The sequence below is a fragment of the Mesoplodon densirostris genome, chromosome 3 (genome assembly GCF_025265405.1).
Source record: "Mesoplodon densirostris isolate mMesDen1 chromosome 3, mMesDen1 primary haplotype, whole genome shotgun sequence".
Classification (NCBI taxonomy): Eukaryota; Metazoa; Chordata; class Mammalia; order Artiodactyla; family Ziphiidae; genus Mesoplodon; species Mesoplodon densirostris.
Genome location: NC_082663.1, coordinates 97,062,758 through 97,083,429, shown reverse-complemented (window position 1 = coordinate 97,083,429; position 20,672 = coordinate 97,062,758). Strand labels below are relative to the sequence as shown.

Genomic DNA, 20,672 nt, shown 5'->3' with positions numbered 1-20,672 from the left:
AGCAAGAGATTCGGAGAGTGTATAAAAACTGTGCTGGTGTGGAGGGAAAAGGCATTCCTATGACTTTCTTTTCATTTACCTTTTTTTAGTAATTATTTTCAATGTTATCATGTGAACCAATACATTGCAGTAGGACTGTTGGTCATTAACAGCTTTTTGACAAAGATATTCATGGTAGCTAACTCACTTGTTTTCAAAATTACAATAATTTAACTACCGCTAAATCCATTTTTGCATTTTTAAATGAACTATCAGTGATTATAGAATTTTGGAACTTTGGGGATTGCTAAAGTTATACAAACTTCATTCATTCTTTCAACAACAACAGAACTACTGGGTTTTGTAGAGATAAAGATGAACAGAGGCACTTTTGAAGATATCAACACAAACTCAGTTTTGATTCTAGGAGCTTTCGTTCCAGGATTTTTGGGTGTGCCCCTCACTCTCTTGTCTGGGGAATCCTTGATAAATCAGGTCCTGACAGCTCAGCTTCAGGCAGGCCAAAACCCAAACAAAGATCATTCCTTCAGGAATTACCAGTTCTTCCTCTCTCTCTCATAGTAACAACTATATAGGATGATTTGGGAGCATGGAGGAGGAGAGGGTGTAAATTAGTTAGTTAAAAATTTCCTAGAGGGCTTCCCTGGTGGCGCAGTGGTTAAGCATCTGCCTGCCAATGCAGGGGACCACGGGTTCAATCCCTGGTGCAGGAAGATCCCACATGCAGTGGAGCAACTGGGCCCCTGCGTCACAGCTACTGAGCCTGCACTCTAGAGCCCGTGAGCCACAACCGCTGAAGCCAGTGAGGCACAACTACTGAAGCCCGCGCACCTAGAGCCCATGCTCTGCAACAAGAGAAGACAGTGCAACGAGAAGCCTGCATGCAGCAACGAAGACCCAATGCAGCCAAAAATAAATAAATAAATTTATTGAAAAAAAAATTTCCTAGAATATGTGGTTGGAGCAGGGTCTTAAAGGAGGATTAGGAATTACCCAGGCAAGGACAGGCATGAGGAGGGCACCCCAGACAGAAGGTAGAGTGTTTCTGAAATCTGGGAAATGTGCAACAACATGATAATTTAAGAAATTCTGTTAAGTGGTACAGTGTAGCTAGAGGAAAAGTGTTCGGGGGTACCTATGCCTCTTATTCTCTGACTCTGGTTGGTGAAGTGGGCAAAAGTGAAGCTAGGGAGTAATGCAGGGGCCAGATTGTGAAGGGCTTCATGTGCTAATGAAAAGATTTTAAAATTTCTTCTAAAAACTGTGATGAGCTACTGAAACTTCGGGAGTAGGGCAATGACCGGCATTGATGTGATGGATGGGATGGAGGGAAGAATAGCCTGCGCCAGGGAGCCCGGGTCATAATCTACTGCGATAATTCAGGTGAAGTACAACCCTCCATGAACAAGAATGGTCTCTATTTCAAGAGCAAGACAGAATGAAAAGACATTTCCTGGGCTTCCCTGGTGGCACAGTGGTTGGGAGTCCGCCTGCCAATGCAGGGGACATGGGTTCGAGCCCTGGTATGGGAGGATCCCACATGCCACGTAGTGGCTAGGCCCGTGCGCCACAACTGCTGAGGCCCACATGCCTGGAGCCCGTGCTCTGCAATGGGAGAGGCCACGGCAGTGAGAAGCCCGCGCACCACAATGAAGACCCAACGCAGCCAAAAAAAAAAAAAAAGGACATTTCCTGCACAGTGATAATAGCATCAATGGAGCATAGAATGTAACAATTCAGAAAAGCATATTATTTTTAATTTTAGCAACTCCAAATTACACAGAAAATGGCTTCTAAATTGTCTTTATAATGCACAATATCTATAGTACTTACCTCTAAGATCTGTAAATCCGTACTTATGGTTCTCCCTATTACGTATAACAGAGTAACCAATGATTGTGTTCCATACCTACAAAGCAACAAGATGCTAATCAGGAGTGGAAAATGTTTGGCAAGACAAAGCTACAGAGCAGATAAATGCTAAGTATACAGCCCCTATTAATTCCTAACTCCCAAGTCTAAGCAAAACCATATATGAACTTGTTTAGCTTCATCTTTTCATAGAAAATTCATGCTATAGAAAAGTCTATTAGCACAAAGAAGTAATTATAGTTTAATATTGATTTGTGTAACACATAGTTTTAAAAGTTTCATTTAAATATAAAAAGCTGTTCTTAAAAACAGTAACAACAACTGTTTTTATCTTTCAAAATGAAGTGGTTAGAACAGATGTCACATACCCAAATTAAGAAAATTTAAAAGAGAATAGGTAGGGCTTCCCTGGTGGCGCAGTGGTTGAGAGTCCGCCTGCCGATGCAGGGGACACGGGTTCGTGCCCCGTTCCGGGAAGATCCCACATGCCGCAGAGCGGCTGGGCCCGTGAGCCATGGCTGCTGAGCCTGCGTGTCCGGAGCCTGTGCTCCGCAACGGGAGAGGCCGCAACAGTGAGAGGCCCGCGTACCGCAAAAAAAAAAAAAAAAAAAAAAAAGGTAAATACTCAAAGTATACCCCTTAAAAAGTGTAGTTAGTATAGAATCAGTTCCAGAAACCCTGACTAAAATACCCTGAAAGCTTATTGAAACTTCTGTATTTGTATATGCTTTTTGCAAAGAGATTCTCAAAATGTTGGTGATCCCTGAGGGCTAAGTACTCTGGCTTTCCTTAAGCTCCCTCAAACAGGTATGGTAACTGAAACTTCCCCTTTAGTTTAGTGACCTTGAATAACTGACAAGAATTGTCTGAAAAACAGCCATGAAATGTTGCTATAGAAAAACAGCAGATACATACCTGCTCAAAGTGTTGCTGTAGTTAAAAAAGTAAAGAAAGACTTTTGGATGCATTAAAAAAGAAAGAAAATTAAAAAGGTTAATATAATGGCCTGGACAAGAAAGGGTTGAATCAGGATTCTGTCTTGATAGTTGATAGTTAATACACACAATTGATTTACTTCAAAAATGTATACTTGAAATTAAAAATTGTAAGAGTTAACATTGGCATGATAGGCAGACAAAGGTAAGAGAAAACAGTGCTTTTGTCCTTTTTAAGTTCCCAGCTATAACTTAAGCCGAGTCTACTTCAGCAAAGTGGAGGATAAGAGACGGTCTACATATAATTCAGGCAACCAAATCTGTTTCTATGGGGAAAGAAGAAATATTTCTTAGTTCTTCATTTTGGTTGGCCAGGTTTAAAAAGCCTGTGAAATGACTCAAGACATTTGACAAAATTTTCAAAGAAACTGAGTTCTAGACTTAAAAAAAAGTAGGAAACAAAAGAAAACTACCTATGTTGCTAAATGTGTGATTTTTCTACCAAATACAGGAGAAAGGTTACCCCAGAGGCAGGGCTGGGTTTGAAGTTACTTTGGGGCAACTTATAAATTGTAAAAATGGGGAATAACATAGAGTTAGAAGCATTGGTATGGAGATTAAATGAGATAATGTACACTGAAGTGTCTATCAGGGTGCCTGGCACACTTCATTCCTTCCTGTTCTTGAAAGTTTCAAGAGGAGATATTTTTGAGACAGATGATTTATCCTTCTGGTTGAAAGAGCAATCTCTTTGAAATAGTATTCAACAAAAATATATACATTGCAGATAGCTTAGCCCACCAGTAGTCAAAGGTATTAACATGAAGACAGGAGCCAACGTTTGTCAGGATAGTTGCCCTTTCAAGAAATTGATAACATTCAGTGCTAGTCAGCATGATTTGGGACTCTAGTCCATCTCACTTTCCGCTTCTCTCCTTTCTCACATTTGCCCTCCCCTCCCATCCCTTCCCCTGCCATGTCTGATTTCCTGCAGCAAGCTTGGCCACTTAGGCAAGCATGGAGGCAGCCAGGTATCTCGCCTGACCCAGTGATAGGCAGTGAAAATGGGCCCTCCAGTGCTTGGACACAGCACTCCAATAACATCTTAATTCTCTGTTTGCTCCAATTTAACCCTTTCAACTCTATATTCCCAATCATGAAACACAACAGAGTAGAAGTAAAAATGAGTGTAAGTTTCTGCTATATTTAAAAAGGATAACCAACAAGGACCTACTGTATAGCACAGGGAACACTGCTCAATGTTATGTGGCAGCCTGGATGGGAGGGGAACCTGGGGGAGAATGGATACATGTATATGTATGGCTGAGTTGCTTTGCTGTGCACCTGAAACTATCACAGCATTGCTAATCGGCAATACTCCAACTTAAAATAAAAAGTTAAAGAAAAAAGAGTGTAAGTTTTTCAAGCATAGGACTTTAGCCAGTATCACATATTTGGAGAAGAAATAAGGGGTTTGGTGAAGAAGAGGGTAAGATTCGTTTTGGATCAGTTGAGTTTGAAAGTGATGATACCTCGTATTCTATATTCAAATAAAGCTAGGGTATTGCTGTAGGCGGTGAAGCCTGAATCATTTTATGAAAGCCAAAAGCAACATAACAAGCATGGAACAAACATCATTTCTACCACATCCAATAAAAAGTCACAAAAACCCTATTGTTTCGTGTCTATTCACACATTTCTTCATAGGAGCTATGCACAAGTGCAGGTGCATACTGATTTCTCTGTAACCTGAAAGATGTCTTTATGGTTAGTGGAAGCTCCCTCACTGGGATCAGTATCCAAAAGATCACCTCTCATCTAACAATTAACTAAATACCCCCACAGCCACCAGTGCAGTGCCCTGCACGTGGGACTGAGAAGCAGTATCAAACCGAAGTTGTTTTACTCAAGCAAGTGTTCCAAAATATATATTCAGATTAGGCTCCCTGGGAAGAATTTGGGGCCTGGCTAAGCGGAGCAGATGTTCCTGGATTGCTATTGGCAGTGTCTCAAGTGTCTCAACTCTAATGCTTGACCAGCCCTATTGCCTCCTTTCCAGGGCCCTAAGCTCCAGCCAGTTATGACGTTCAGTCCCAAGTCGGACTCTCAGCCTTGCCCCCAGGCAATTACTGGTGTCCTCCCTTCCATGTGGAAGGTGAGTTTTCCCACCTGCTTGTTCAAATCCCCCTTCTTCTCTTTGAATCTCTAGAGCACTTCCATCTGTCCTCTGTAACATTTATCAGAGACCGTGTCTTAATCACTTTATAACCCCCAACAACAGCTTGAACTGTGCCTTGGCATAGAAAAACCAGAACTTCTTATTACCAGAAAGAACTTTACAGCTGATCACATACAACATCTTTCATTTTATGCAAGAGGAAACCAAGGCCTAAATGTTAACTAATAGGCCATCAATAAATAAATGTTCTAGTTACAGTTCCAGATGACAGGGTTAGAGAATTTAGTTTCTCATCTGTCTTTCGCTTGGAACAACTGATCTACTGGCAGAATGACACTTTGTTTACATTAGCATAGACAGTACATAGCAGGATTACAGTGACAAGATGCTGGGCTAGATGCTAGATTTCCCTCTGATGGGCTTCTTGGAGCTTTATGATGCTAACACGTACTGTGAATTTGTGGAGGTTAAAATAGACAGTTTCCAAACCGATGGGCCACTGTCTCCTTGGTTCACAGAAGGCTTGTCAGTGTCTCCACGAATAATGCTCAGTGAAACACACTGGAGAAATACCAGTTTCAAAGCCAATTTGCGAGTGATCACATTATAGCAACTTTAAAATAAACCCTTTTCACTTAAATAACATAAAATTTAATTTGTCATCACATTTGTTTACTTACACTTTTATACTACCTTTATCATTTTATGAAGACTGGCAACATACAAATATTCATGTCAAATATAATTGTTTAATAAGTGCTAAGTAAATATCCTGATGTACAAAGAATAAGGTAAGCATTCCTGTGCCGTTTTAATGAATAAAACATTTAAATTATTAATTTGAACTTTTATTTCCTCTTAACAATCCATATTTAATATTACTGTCTATTCAAAATCATTTGCAAAATTCAGCAAGACTGGTGACTATAAATTGAATCCTAAAAATAAATGTTTTAGATGTAGAAGACAAATTTATTTGAGTCCCAAGGACTTTTTGTAGCAGAATGTGTAAGAGGAGTGAACTGAGCTTAATGTATCATAAACAGAAAAGGAAAGGCATCTATTTTATGAGCATGGCATTTTGTTGATAAAAGATAAAAACATTTAAGCCATGGTTAAAAGTGAATGCATTTACAATTCTAAGACCTTCTTAGGGATAATGAAATACCTGTTTAGAGTTTTTTGTTTTTTTTTTTAAAGGAAGTCCTTCTATACTTGTATTTAATACAGTTAAATCATTTAAATAAATTGCTAGACAATGGACTTTTTAGAGAGCGTTGCAAACCTGTTTTTGTTCTCCAAATGCAGAAAAAAGTTCTTCTGAGGAATAAAAATTAAAACACACTTAAATTAACAGCAATCTTTCCCATGGGTTGCTCAAAGCCATTTGGGGGGCTTAACTAGTTACATGTGCTGTATATGGTATAGGAAGAGAGGAGAAATAAACTGAGAGGCTGTTTTACCCCTTAGAGCAATGTTGTCCAGTTGAATTCTCTCGAGGATGGAAATGTTCTCTATCTGAGCTGTCCAGTATGGTAGCTACTGGCCACACTGAGCACTTAAAACAAGGCTAGTACAACTGAGGAACTGAATTTTTTTTTTTGGCTGTGCCACGAGGCCTATGGGATCTTAGTTCCCCAACCAGGGGTCGAGGATTGAACCTGTGCCCCCTGCAGTGGAAGCGTGGAGTCCTAACCATTGGACCACCAGGGAATTCCCTGAGGAGTTGAAGTTTAAATTTTATTTAATTGTACTTAATCTAAATTTAAATAGCCATATGTTAGCTAGTAGCTACCATATTGAGCAATGCAGGCTTAGTTAATTTTTTAATCCAGTGTCAATTGGTTCCATGTTAAACTACACCGGGGTCACCTGGGGTGCTAGAGAAAGGTACAGATTTTGCGCCCTATTCTGGCAGATTCTGATTTTCAAGGGGTAGGGTGGGCTTGGGAGTCTTTAAGTGTATGAACCACTCCAGGTAATTACGAAGCTCTGCAACATTAGAAAGTGTCTGGTTTGTGCTTAGGCTCACCCATCTGAGTGTGGATATGGCCCGGGACTGACAGGCACCATGTCACCTCGAGCCACAACAACAATATGAACAATCCTCAACATGTACAAGTGCACATTAAGTGCCAGGCACTACTAAGCCCTGAGCCTGGGAAGTAACTGTGAAGCTGCGTCTTTCTCAGGGCCCGGCAGGGCATCCGAAGGCATGGAGAGTGTGATAGGCTGTGGTGATTACAAGCTGGGTCCTCAGGAAAATCATCACTTATTTTTTTAAAGGAGCTGTTCTCTCAGCAGTTTAATTCCAAAATTGCTGCTAGATTGTTCCGCAGGATGCTCTGGAAGAAAACAGTCAGGGACTGTAGCTGAAGTGAATGATCTTGGGCAAAATGATCACGGCAGCAAGAGGGCAGATGGCTTCCAGTCTAGGCAAAGCTGGGCATGTCAGCCCAAGAGGGGGCATGATGGGGGTCAGAGCTTTCGATACAAGCTCCAGGGAGAGAGAACAGAAAGTAACAGACAGCCCTACGAGGCTGGAACCTCTGAAACCTCACGGAACAAGGCGACCTGAGTAAATACTTCTGATTTATACCCAACTCCCAAATTCCCACTGGGAAGTAGGACCTGGGAAGGAGGGCATTACCTTTAATGACTTAAACAAAAATGGAAGACATCATTTACCCCCAAGGTCATAAGGCTCTCTGAACAATGAACCTAGAATGATAATTTAAAACAAGAGATAAGGACAATTCTCTCAATATGTGAGTACGCTATGTATGTCCCCCTGATGAGCCAGAAAAACGGTACTGCAAAAGAGCTTTTATCTACATGTTTAAAATTTCTGATTTAAAAATACATTTTTGGTGTATTGTAAAGGTGTTCAATACATGTCCATAAACGAAAAACATTCCATTATTTTTCTGTATAAGAGAACCATATTCAGATTCTTAAACATTTATATTCTAAATATATCTTCTGTTCCAAAGACCTAAATTTATTTGCAAAAAGTATCTTCCAACTTTATAGCTGTGTATGTACCTGAACTGTTGTCTACTCTGATCTGCTAACTCTTCAGTATGCGAATAGCCGTAGGACATATTATTCGAGGCTTTTAAGAATGTATGGTTCAGGCTTTCAGAGACTGTGAAGCTGGGGAGATCCTGGCCTGGAGAAGGATGCTGTCAGATCTCCTTGCCTTCCCAGCCCTTTGACCCTCCCCTGAAGCCCCTTAATAAAATGGCTTGATCCACCCTCCCACCCCTCAGAAAAAGAACATATGGTTAAGTCATGTTCTAGAAAGAGCAGCTATCGAGGGTATGCTGCCTGACTTGTGCATTTCAACATCTATTTTACCTGGCAGGCTAAGTAGCAAGCAGATTTAATCTTAAAAGGTGAGAAATATAAAAAGTTCGAGAACATGGAAGCCAGATACATAAAGGGAATCTGACAAAACGCACAAGCAATATCCAAGCTTACGTAGTAATGAACATTGCTGTTTCTTAAAGATATGGTGATATACTTCACAAAAGAAATGAATGGATGATGTACACTCATACCAAAAAACATGACTTGCTCTAATCTGTGTCTCTGAAGACAAGATTCTTAGTGGGCACAGTGTGAAATTGAGGTAGATAAGTACCCCACACAAATCTACATTAACAAAAAAAGCCAAAACTGAGGATAAGTGACCTTATCTTTCACACAGCTAGTTTGTGGTGAGACTAAACGCAGGAAAATTTATCAGTTTTCTAGTCAATGCAAAGGACTTTAGTGACCTGGCCAGACTAAAGTTGAACCACTAGCACCAAACCAATGACCTAAATGAAAGAGAGGTCTCACATTTCCTCCTTACCTTTCACTCACAGCTTGCCAATTGTTGATTAAAAAGTCCTTTGCAACGTATCGGCCAACTTCAGAGGCTGCCACAGCTTCGATTATATTTGTTTCATTAAAAGTGAATGGAGATGTAGTGATGGCATACTCCATATATCTGTAAAAGCGCGTGTGGCAGAAAATAAATACGTAAACATTATCCAATGGAAAGAGTAAATTTAAATAAATGGAGGGGCCTCCCTGGTGGCGCAGTGGTTGGGAGTCTGCCTGCCGATGCAGGGGGCGTGGGTTCGTGCCCCGGTCCGGGAGGATCCCGCGTGCCGCGGAGCGGCTGGGCCCGTGGGCCGTGGCCGCTGGGCCTGCGCATCCGGAGCCTGTGCTTCGCAGCGGGAGAGGCCGCAGCAGTGAGAGGCCCGCGTACCACACAAAAAAAAAAACTTAAATAAATGGAGTTAAAATCCCATATGGTTCTAAGTTACTGAATTATGTTTCATATTAATTCTTATATTAGCTCATTTCTATTTTTCTCCCTTTGGTTTATTAATTGCATTCCTCCACCAAGAACCCTTTCAAGGTAAGTTGTAATAATCACCTGTTAAGTATCCATGGATCTTTACTGCAGCTCATTGCATAAGCAAGTTGAATCCTTTCTTCTTCCTTTGTTTTATTATTGTAGATATTTAACAAAAAATCCCATTCTTTATCATTTCCCAAGGCAATGCCATAACATAAAATCACATTTTTAATCGGATAAGGTATTCTGTAAGGTATAAGATGCAATGATATTTTTCATAGTAGTTAAGTTATATGTTAATCTAGGTTGTCATATATTTAGAAGTATAAATCTAGAAAAAATGTCTGTGATCTCAGATATATATATCAAAAGTAGGGATCTAGAGAAGCAATTGTGAAAACTGTCATTCATATTAACATCTTGAGATCATCAAATTAGTTTAGAAACTAAGGAGTTTTGAGGGAGAAGTAAATTAGAACAGTACAAACAGTGTATGTTGATAACTCAGTTTGGTTTCATATCTTATTATCACATTTTCTAAGAGTCCATCTGAAGTCATATTTTAAAGGTAATATAATAACACCAAAATGACAGTGTTGGTCTCAGGTGTCAGTGAGACTGCAAACTTACACAGAAAGAGATGCACTGATGCACTTTTATATATGTGAATAAATAACTATAATGAACAACCTAAATAAGACTCAAAATAACCACAGGTGCTTATTAGGGAATGCACTGGCAATGAGAGGTCCTGGATGAGAATTCCGTGTATAAATTCTAATCTATTGCTATGCACAGACCTCCATGAGACAATTGTGTGTGTGTGTTTTTTAAAGAACATTTGAAAAAAATAGTAAGAGAGAGAGATTATCTAAGTAAAAACAAAATGTTCATTCCCAGAGTAAGAGCATCAAAAGGCAGAGAAATTGTTGGTGCTGAAACAGGACAAAAAGAAGGGCAATTACAATATTACACTTACTCATTCTCTGGATGGTTCATCCAGTTTCTAAAGAGGTCTCTTGACAGCTGAAGACAGTCCTCAAGACCCAACCAACACGCAGTTCCAAAAAGTTTTTCCAGTGATATTCTTGAAGGAAATATCAAAGAAAAACATGTATTTTTCATTACTACAATCATTTTTTCTGCCGCCAAGAATATGTGTTTCATAAAAAGATGGGTATTTTAAAACATCCTTCCAATAACATCAGGTTTGTTAAAAAATAGCCTTTGTGGATGGCAACTGTATTTAAGGTTCAGGGGAATATTTGCTGAGAGGCTCTCAGGCACCAAATAAGCTCCAAGACTGGTACTTTTTGAAAGTAAGAAATAAATTACTGCCTTCCTTCATCTCCCTCAAACACACACGGGTGTACACACACACCACATCTGTTATCAATTTATTTTTCCTCCCTTATACAATAACTCCCTTACAGATAAAAAAATGACTTTTAAGTATCTGATATAACACACTTAAAAATAAAGTTATTTCTCTACACATGAGAACAGAGGGAATGGTTTATTTCTCTCCTTCGACAGCGAGCCTCTCCTGGCTTAAGCTTCTGTTTCTTCCTCCTGGCTATTAACGCTTGTCTCCAGAAAAAGAACGGAGGTTTCTGCTTTGTTTTTATAGCTGAGCAGATGTACACATTGCGATTGCAAACGAAATAAGTTTAAAAGAACGTGGAGAAGAACAATGATAAATCCAGATGAGCGGTGCCTTGAGGTGCTGCAGTTTGGAGTAAGAGGTAAAGGAATTCAAATGGGTCAGAAGTTTCCGGAAAATGCCAAGAGCCAAATCTCCATTGCTCCACCCTCCCTCCAGTTTCATCCCAGCCTGGCCTGACCTTCTGATAAGCAGAAGTAGAATCTCCAGTGGGGAGACCTTCTGAGAGACAGTTCTGAGCACTCCTCTCCCCACCCACCCCAAGCTGGCAGCAGCAAGTGGAATTCTCTGGAAGCATAGTCTAACTCCCTGAGATTGCTCTGAAGAGAACTGGCCCAGGGATGCTACAAAAAGCAGGTCACTTCAGGCCAGTTTAGGAGAGCCAAGGCCATGGCTGGTTAACAAAGGTGCTGCCTGGTTGGGCCTTTCTGTTTGCCTATATAACTTGCCTACCTACCCACTTTCCATCCTAGCTCATCCCCACTGTCTTCCATCCATCTGTAAATCCAACCCTATGTTCATCCATTCACATGCCCTAGCTCTAAAATTTCTCCCCTCTCAGAAGGATACTTGTGAGAGAGAATAACCACCTTTTGTATTTCTTACTTGGTCTAATTGGTTTCAGCTTGATGTTGACTAGACCTGTAAATATAATCCCTGTACCATTCATTGCTGGTCACAGATTCCCTCGCTAAATCTGGAAGCCCAGCCTACACACACAAACTTTGTGTCACAGGGAGGCCAGCGGTACTGCAGTCATGTTTTGTCTTTCACCCCCTTCCCAGAGCAGCATGACAACAGGCATAGTCCCCTAACCGAACCAATGATGGGGAAATCGTTTGCAATACTTGGTCATGCTCACACACAGATGACTGATACAGTTCACTGTCAACCTCCCTAATCATATCTGCATAATGTTAGAATTTCTGTTTGACATAAATAATGGAACTTTTCCTTCTGTCATCAAGAATATACAGGGGGGATTTTTCTCCACCTGTGTCCTTCCCATACCCTTCAATTTGTTTGTATAGGCTGGTTTTGCTTAGCACAACCCTTCATCAATAGTACAACATACTTAAGATTTCAACCAGTAGCCTAAGATTTGAGAGTATAAAGCTATAAATTCCTGTGTGTACTTGTATGTGCTTTGCAGGTAAATTAAGATTCCCAAACTACTATTTCCTATTAGGATACATGTAGCTCACCAATCCTAAATCTACTATTCTCAAATGGCACACAAATCTCTCAGTGAATCATAACTATTAGTATCTTATTTTATGAATCTGGGAGCCTATCCATTAATATGAATTATTTAATTCAATGATCACTGCTCAAAAAGTACTTACAGAGCTAAATAGTCATCCTGCAATGTTGCCACATTTTCACGAATTATAGTTGAATAAGTATTCCATATTGAGATAAGTCTCTTTAACAGATACTTCTATAAGCAATAAAGAAAATATACTGTTAGTTCTGCTCACAACATCCGGTTTACACTGCTTTTCTCTTTGTCTGAAAAGACATTAACAGAGAGGTGACAGATATTTCTTCAGAAATAATCTTTGTCACTAAATGTATAACTTTTTAAACCTCTATAGGTTCAGTTTCCTCAAACGTAAGCAATACATAAACAATATGATGTGTGTCAGCACACTGCTTGGCACATAGTAGGAACTCAATAAATATTAACCATTCTTATCATTTACTATCACCCAAACATTTCTAGTTGTCTTTAAAATAGAGAAAAAATGGAGAAATATAAAACAAACTTTCTACCTTGAAACTTCCATGCTCAGTATATATATCTCTAAGAAAACAAGGAATACTGATTTATGCCTTGGATTAATTTAAGCGCTGACACCAAAATAAAATTTCTTCAATTGAGCTATTGGCTGGTAAATAATAAGCTTATAATAGTCCTACACTTACCAATACATCCCTCAGAATAAATTAATGTTATTCATTGAAATTTTTAAAAACAAACATTAACTTTTACTTCTTCACTCAAAACCAGTGATCAGATGTTATCAGTGAGCCACCCTGATCCCACCAACAAGTGTCTTCTCCTACTGGTCGCCATGCCACATTCAAGTACATTCCCATCAGCACTTTGTACACTAGATAAAAGAAAGTCTGGAACCCCGAAGCGCTTGTGATCTCGCCTTCAGACTGTCCCAGACTCTCACTTGGAATCATCACCTAACACACTTGCTGGTTTTGTCTTTTTGTTTGTTTGTTTTTTTTGCGGTACGCGGGCCTCTCACTGTTGTGGCCTCTCCCGTTGCGGAGCACAGGCTCCAGGCGCGCAGGCTCAGCGGCCATGGCTCACGGGCCTAGCCGCTCCGCGGCATGTGGGATCTTCCCGGACCGGGGCACGAACCCGTGTCCCCTGCCTCGGCAGGCGGACTCTCAACCACTGTGCCACCAGAGAAGCCCCACACTTGCTGTTCTGTTTGTGGCCCTTAACTCTCCGAGGGGCTGCACCCAAACTTTGGCTTTGGTTTTACCTGTGCCATCTTTCTTATGATCACTGTTAAAGATCTAATAACAGAAATTTCCCCTTTTATAGATGTTATTTTCCCCTTTTATAAGGACAAGATGGCATGGTTATTTCTTCATTCATTAACTCTAATTGCCCCATCTCTCTTCCCAATATCAAAAGCAGCTTCAAAATGTTTACTTTTTTGGAATATAACTCTCTGGTTTCAAGTGCCGGCCCTATAAATCCGAGTATATAAATCATGGATATACAATTGTGAAAAATCATTCTGTTAGACTAACAATCTTTTAGGGAAACAGCTGTTAATAGATACTATCCTTTTTTTATAAGAAAAAAAAAAAGGCATACCATTTCCATCCACTTCTGGTTTCTTAAGACACATTTATACCTCACCTAGAATTAAGAAACTGTCCAAACTTCTCTCATACTCACCTCCTAGACCAGGTCTATGACTAAGGTATTTTCTTCTAAGAGTAAACAACCATTCCTAAGAAAATGAATATATACAGAACAAATAGACTATTATTTTGGGAAAGACCGCTTTCACAGACACTATCTAAAATATGGAAGGAGGAAGACAGAAATTAAAAACAAACCCATCTAACAAAGAATGAAATTACCTTTAATAGTGGATATATATCATGGTTGTTCACATCAGAAACAAGATCCCTGGTCACTAGGTTCACCAAAACTGCATGCCACACTATGATTTCATCTTCTTCAGCAAGGTACTTGGTTAAATCAAGTGCTGTTTCAATCTCTATATAACTGTTTCTGTTTGGTTTAAAAAAAAACCCACAGACTCAAAAACTCATATTTGTTCCATGCTTCAGTGCCTGCCTTCAATAAGGTATATGAAATCAAGAAGCTAGAGGGTAAAAGTCCCATCTCATTGATGAAGTGGAACCCAAGCAATGTGGACAGACCCTCAATTTCAGTTTGATAGGTTCAAGTGCCCAAATTCTTGGAGGTTGTAGAAAATCCAGGCCAAACGTTGGGCTGATTGTCAGGCACTAGAATATTTGTGCATTTAGTATACATTCTTAAGAGACTATAATTTCCATTCAACAAGTATTAATAAAAGTCATTCTCTATCTAATGCTCTGCCAGATACTAGTAGGAACACAAAACAAGTGAACACAAACAGGACACTCCTGTTGCTTACCAGCGAGGAGCTTATAACTTAGTGAAGAGCTGAGACTTGCACATAAGAAGGTGTTAATGAAAGGCCCTAGCAGAGGCAACGAATACAATAAAGTAGCAAAGAAGAAAAATATACGCATGTGATGGCAGAGGCAGGGAGGCCTTCTGGAGAAGGAAGTTGAGAAAAGCAGTGAAGTAAGGGTAGGATTGGAATAAGTAGAGAGATTGAGGAAGGCAGTTTAAAGTGGGAATTAGTGTGATGGGCAAGAAGATAAAGTGAGAATTAGTGTGATGGGCAGACCAAGTTAACCGAGGCAGGGAATTTCTTTTATGTGTAGTGAAAGATGGGAGCTAATAGGTAAGGTGAATCAAAAGTGTGGAGAGGGGCTTCCCTGGTGGCGCAGTGGTTAAGAGTCCGCCTGCTGATGCAGGGGACACAGGTTCGTGCCCCGGTCTGGGAGGATCCCACGTGCTGCAGAGTGGCTGGGCCCGTGAGCCATGGCCTCTGAGCCTGTGCATCCGGAGCCTGTGCTCCGCAACAGGAGAGGTCACGACAGTGAGAGACCCATGTACCGCAAAAAAAAAAAAAAAAAAAAAAAAAAAAAGTGTGGAGAGCCTTGAGTATCAGGATGAAGAGTTTACATGTGGTGGGAAGGTGTTTAAACAACCGGGGTAACATCATGAAATCAATACCTTAAAATTTTGTTGCAACTATGCTGCAGAAAACAGAATGGAATTCTAATATAAATAGAATTCTAAAGGACTAAAGGCTGGAAGCTAATGCAATAGGCTAGGCAAAGGGTGATGAAAGCTTGGCTTAGCATGGAAGCAGTGAAGGTGGTAAGTGAGGTGAGAATCCAAAAGACATTCCCCAGAACCCCAGAATGAATAGATAAGATATGATGGCTTGATAGGAGATGGAGAGAGAGAGAGAGCAGTCAAGGACATCTCTGATGTTTCAAGTGTGGGGATGGGAAAAGTAGTAGTAGCTTCGACAGACAGAGAGAAATTGATAGCAGGAGCAATTTAGAGACAGAAATAAAGTTCAGTGTTTAAGGTACTGAATTTAAATGACCACAGGATAAACAGAAGACAGGAGGAGACAAATAGACATCTAGATTTAGAAGTCATCAACATATCCTTTCATAAACATTTATTGCGTACCTGATATCTGCTAGGCACTGTACATGTACATAATAAAATGATCACTGAAACCATCAGAAGGCATGAATTATCCAGAGGAAAGATAGAAGAAAATAACATAACCATGATTGGTCTTAAGAATGCTCACGGCAGCAAGAAAAAGAGAAGTCAGATCCTGGAGGAGAACTAGGTTTGCATATTGGAGCCTCAGGAAGTCAAAAAAGAAGTTTGCAGGAGGTTGTGGTTAACAGTATAAAGTCATGATCATCTTAGAGAAATGTTTCAGAAAAGTAGTGGGTGGGGAAATGTGCTGTACATCACATGGGGGAAAAGTAGTAAAAAAACGAAGGATAAAATATGCAGACCTTCATTCAAGAAATACAACAGGCCAAAGAAAGAGAGAACACACTGCATCATTTATTATGTGTACTCCTTAATTTTACTGTCTGGAATTTAAGTTCTGAACATATATTCATTTTCCTGGTTAGAAACTTATCAGCAGAGCTTATATTGAGTAAATCCAATATAAATGAAATCAATAATTCTGTAATACACTAAAATTCAGGCCCATTAAAATTATACCTACAGTCATCATCATTGGGTAACAAAAATCACTTCAAAATCTTAATTGATAGTCTATTTATTTCCAGAAACATTGTTTTTGGATACATCAATTACTTTATTTCCTTAACTTCCAGTATCTAAGAAAAATATGGACACATCTTCTACAATCTTCCTAAATTTATACATTTAAACATTTAACAGTCTTTACAAATGCAAGTCTGAATCACTTGTATTTTACCTAAGTTTTTACTCTTGATCGAGATTTTAAAAATAATGATCCTTATACATTTTGCAATAATCCTATAAATATTTAAACACTATTACTTTTTTCTATTTACATCATCTCTACTGCATCCTTCTAAAGGTTTTCCTTTAAGGGCTTCCTTTTTTTTTTTTCCTCATGGAAAGGCATTTTATTTTATTTATTTATTTTTACAAATTTATTTATTTTATTTTTGGCTGTGTTGGGTCTTTGTTGCTGCGCGCAGGCTTTCTCTAGTTGTGGCGAGCGGGGGCTACTCTTCCTTGTGTTGTGCGGGCTTCTCATTGCGGTGGCTTCTCTTGTTGCAGAGCATGGGCTCTAGGTGTGCGGGATCAGTAATTGTGGCACACGGGCTCAGTAGTTGTGGCTCGTGGGCTCTAGAGCGCAGGCTCAGCAGCTGTGGAGCACGGGCTTAGTTGCTCCGTGGCATGTGGGATCTTCCCGGACCAGGATCGAACCCCTGTCCCCTGCAGTGGCAGGCGGATTCTTTTTTTTTTTTTTTTTTTTTTTTGCTGTACGCGGGCCTCTCACTGCTGTGGCCCCTCCCGTTGCGGAGCACAGGCTCCGGACACACAGGCTCCGCGGCCATGGCTCGCGGGCCCAGCCGCTCCGCGGCATGTGGGATCCTCCGGGATCGGGGCACGAACCCGTGTCCCCTGCATCGGCAGGCGGACTCTCAACCACTGCGCCACCAGGGAGGCCCGGCAGGCGGATTCTTAACCACTGCGCCACCAGGGAAGCCCAGGGCTTCCTTATAAAACATTGAATTTTCTTTGCTGCTCCTTTAAGAGTCTTTCAAAATTTCTCCATAATCAGTTTAAACCTTATTATACCAAAGTTAATTTGATTGAAAATATACGACTTTCATATAATTAACTACCAAGTTTTGACTTGAGAAAGAACATATTCCTTCTTGTCAAACTGTTATAAAAAACATTGTTTTCTGTGGCTTTCATTTCTAATAGTAGTAGATGTTATTGCTCTTATCCTGATAATGACTTTTTTGAATTGCCTTTTTTTCTAATTTTTTTTATTGTTGCAAAATACACATAACATTTTTCTTCTTAACCGTTTTAAAGTGTATGGTTCACTAGTATTAAATACATTCATATGTATAACTGTTTCAATTTGCTGTACAGCAGAAACTAACACAACATTGTAAATCAACTGTACTCCAATAAAAATTTTTAAAAAATACATTCATAATGTTATGCAACCATCATCATTATCTATCTCCATAATTCTTTTCATCTTGTGAAACTGAAACTCTGTACCCATTAAACAATATCTCCCCATTCCCCCCTCCCACCCTCCTGCACCAGCCCTTGGCAACCAGCAGTCTTTCCGTCTCTCTGATTCTGACTACTAAGTACCTCATGTAAATGGAAACATACAGTATTTGTCTTTCTGTGCCTGGCTTATTTCACATAGCTTAATGTCCTCAACGTTCATCCATGTTGTTGCATATTCTAGCAACTTTTATATCATAAATTCCATAATAACCACAGAATTTGATCCTAATCTTAATAAGTTAGGGCCTGTATATACTAAAGAACCAAGTTCATAGTGATGAGGTTATTATTTTTATGAATTTCTCAAGGTACACGCTAAAATGATGACAGAGGAAAATATACTCACTTAGACAAGGAAAAGGCATCATCAACCAACTGAAGTCTGTGAATAACAGGAATAGCCTGCAAATGAGATCCAAAAATGTTCAGGAAAAGATGAGAATATTTTTAGTGAAAAAATAATTTTCAAAATAATAACAACATTAAAGATCATTGCTGCTTACAAAGCACTTTCATGTGAATTATGTACAGAGAAATGATCATTTCTAAGGATAGTTCCCATAATTTATTTATTATACATCTGCTTTTGATAAGTGATCCCTCTGGACATCAATCATAAGGCTTAAATATGGCTGAGAGTTTTGCCAAAATACTCTGTGAAAAACAGCATGTTAAAAAATAAAACAGGAAGCCAAGTTTAAAGGGCCTCTCCAAAACAGAAAGTATACATTAAACTGTATCACAATGTCCAAATTGTTGTCAGGGGACTTTTTGGCATAGGAAGCCTTAGAGAATATTACTTAGCACTATTTTGGCAATAGTGAGGTACTCTTTTCAATGGTATCTTTCTTCTCAAGAGTTTACTAATTTGACACAATACCACCAACAGAGCCCTTTGAATCATGAAAAGGCAGGAGTCAACTGCCAACCTAACTCCTCAGGCTTCGGTTTGAGCTCCCTGGCGTTGTCAGGCCACAGGACTCTGTCTCAGCTTGTGTCCTAAGGGTGCCCAAAGTTTCCTACAGCAGTCCTTCAATACCCCTCCCAGCATGTTCATATATGTGGTCCCAAAAAATTTATCTTCACAACATCCCTTTAAGCATCTGAACAAGCCAAGCTTAATCCTTTCCTTTGTTGTAGCTGCATATCTTTTCTGGCAGTAATAATAACACTTACATTTGCTAGATTAATATTAATAATAGAAATGTTTTATTTGCTCAGCAATTATGTTGTACGAATAATTGACCCCAGTTTTTCAATAAGTAAATCTACAAGGGTTTCAAGAAATCATAGCTATCATGGCATGACCTAGTGCTTCCATGGCTAAGACTGCCCTTAGAAATTAAAAAGAATTTAGCTACTCTGAAAAAGATTTTTAAATAAAGTATTATTATAACTGTTTTTGGTACCTTTATTCAAAAGACCAATGATAATTTTTTAAAATTACTGATCATGTTCTGAATGCCCAAATTGTGTCAGGTCTCTGTTAAACATAATATACACATCACCTTACTTAATCTTCACAACAACCCTTTAAGGTCTATTACACCCATTCTTACACTGATAAGGAACCCAAGGCATGACTGAGCAAACAAGAGGCCCAATGTCACACATCTGGTAAATGATGGACAAAAATATGAACAGAAGTCTACCTGACCCAGAACCCGAGCTCTGGACCAGTATGCCGTGCACTGCCTCTTCTGCCAGAGAGGCTGCTATGTGACTCACAGAACTTTTGAAGAGAGAGACACCTAAGATATCTTTTAGTTCAACTCTCTAGTTTTATGAATAGAGACTAAATGAACAGCCCAAGATTTCACAGCAGAGCCAGCTCTATAGACCTCTAAGCCAGCATCCATCTGCACCAATGGAGATTTGGTCTAATTCAACCAATTAAATCCTGACTGATAAGAGCTGGCCAATATTTTAATATTTCTATATTGCATAATAATTTACAGTTGTTTTACAACTTAAAGCAATATTGGATTATTACTGATACCTGGTGAATTAAATTCTCTCCTTTGAGGGAGGGTGAAAATACAGTTTTTAGAAAATTAACATTTTCTAGCATATATGTACAGGCACCTATTATGGGCTTTGAAATTTTAAGTATATGTTTACTTGCATCATCTCTAATCCTCATAAGGAATAAGAAATATATGATATTTTTCCCATTTTAAAGTGAAGAAATTGAAGCAGAACATTTAACTTGCCTAAGATCACAAAATTAATGGTTAATGGGAAATTTTTCTGATTTTTTACCTAGAAAGGTAAAATTATTGTGGAAAAGTGAGATTAATGTTCAAAAACACAATGCATTCAACCAAAACCTCTCCTTTCTAAGAATAAGAAAAAAAAATCCAGTATGCCTTGGGGTGAGGGGTGGCAACAGGGGTCAGGTTCCCACCAGACAGGTTAATGAAAGCTCAACCTCTAAAGGCTAGAGTGTAATATTAATGATATTTAATAAAAGGTGTAAAACAATAACCTTACCTTAGGATCTTTTTCAAGCTGTTGATTTAATTTCTTCCAACCAAATTTATCATAGTTAACTCTATAATATCCAGTCATATTCAAATTTAAAATCACCCAGTCATGATCAGAATCTGAAACTTGCATTTCAGGGAATACTTCTACAAAGAAACAGGTGGAAAGTTTGAAATGGTACATTTAAAGAATATTTTACTACATGTCTGTACTACACCCTCTTAATTCTAAACAGTAAGTCCAATAAAACAAAAAGTAAAGATATTGTAAAATACGTA

The 20,672-nt window shown here is 39.2% G+C and overlaps 1 protein-coding gene across 1 annotated transcript in view; it reads right to left on the bottom strand.

Annotated features, from left to right (window-relative positions):
- The window catches only part of LVRN (laeverin), an 83,364-nt gene that overhangs the window by 1,154 nt on the left and 61,538 nt on the right, over positions 1-20,672 (bottom strand). Inside the window, exons 12-19 of the mRNA XM_060091859.1 lie at positions 20,401-20,540; positions 18,254-18,309; positions 14,124-14,277; positions 12,350-12,444; positions 10,320-10,427; positions 9,419-9,586; positions 8,846-8,983; positions 1,834-1,909 (exon numbers count right to left, since the gene is read on the bottom strand). Coding sequence (XP_059947842.1) covers positions 1,834-1,909; positions 8,846-8,983; positions 9,419-9,586; positions 10,320-10,427; positions 12,350-12,444; positions 14,124-14,277; positions 18,254-18,309; positions 20,401-20,540 — 935 coding nt within the window. The remainder of the gene's footprint in view (positions 1-1,833; positions 1,910-8,845; positions 8,984-9,418; positions 9,587-10,319; positions 10,428-12,349; positions 12,445-14,123; positions 14,278-18,253; positions 18,310-20,400; positions 20,541-20,672) is intronic.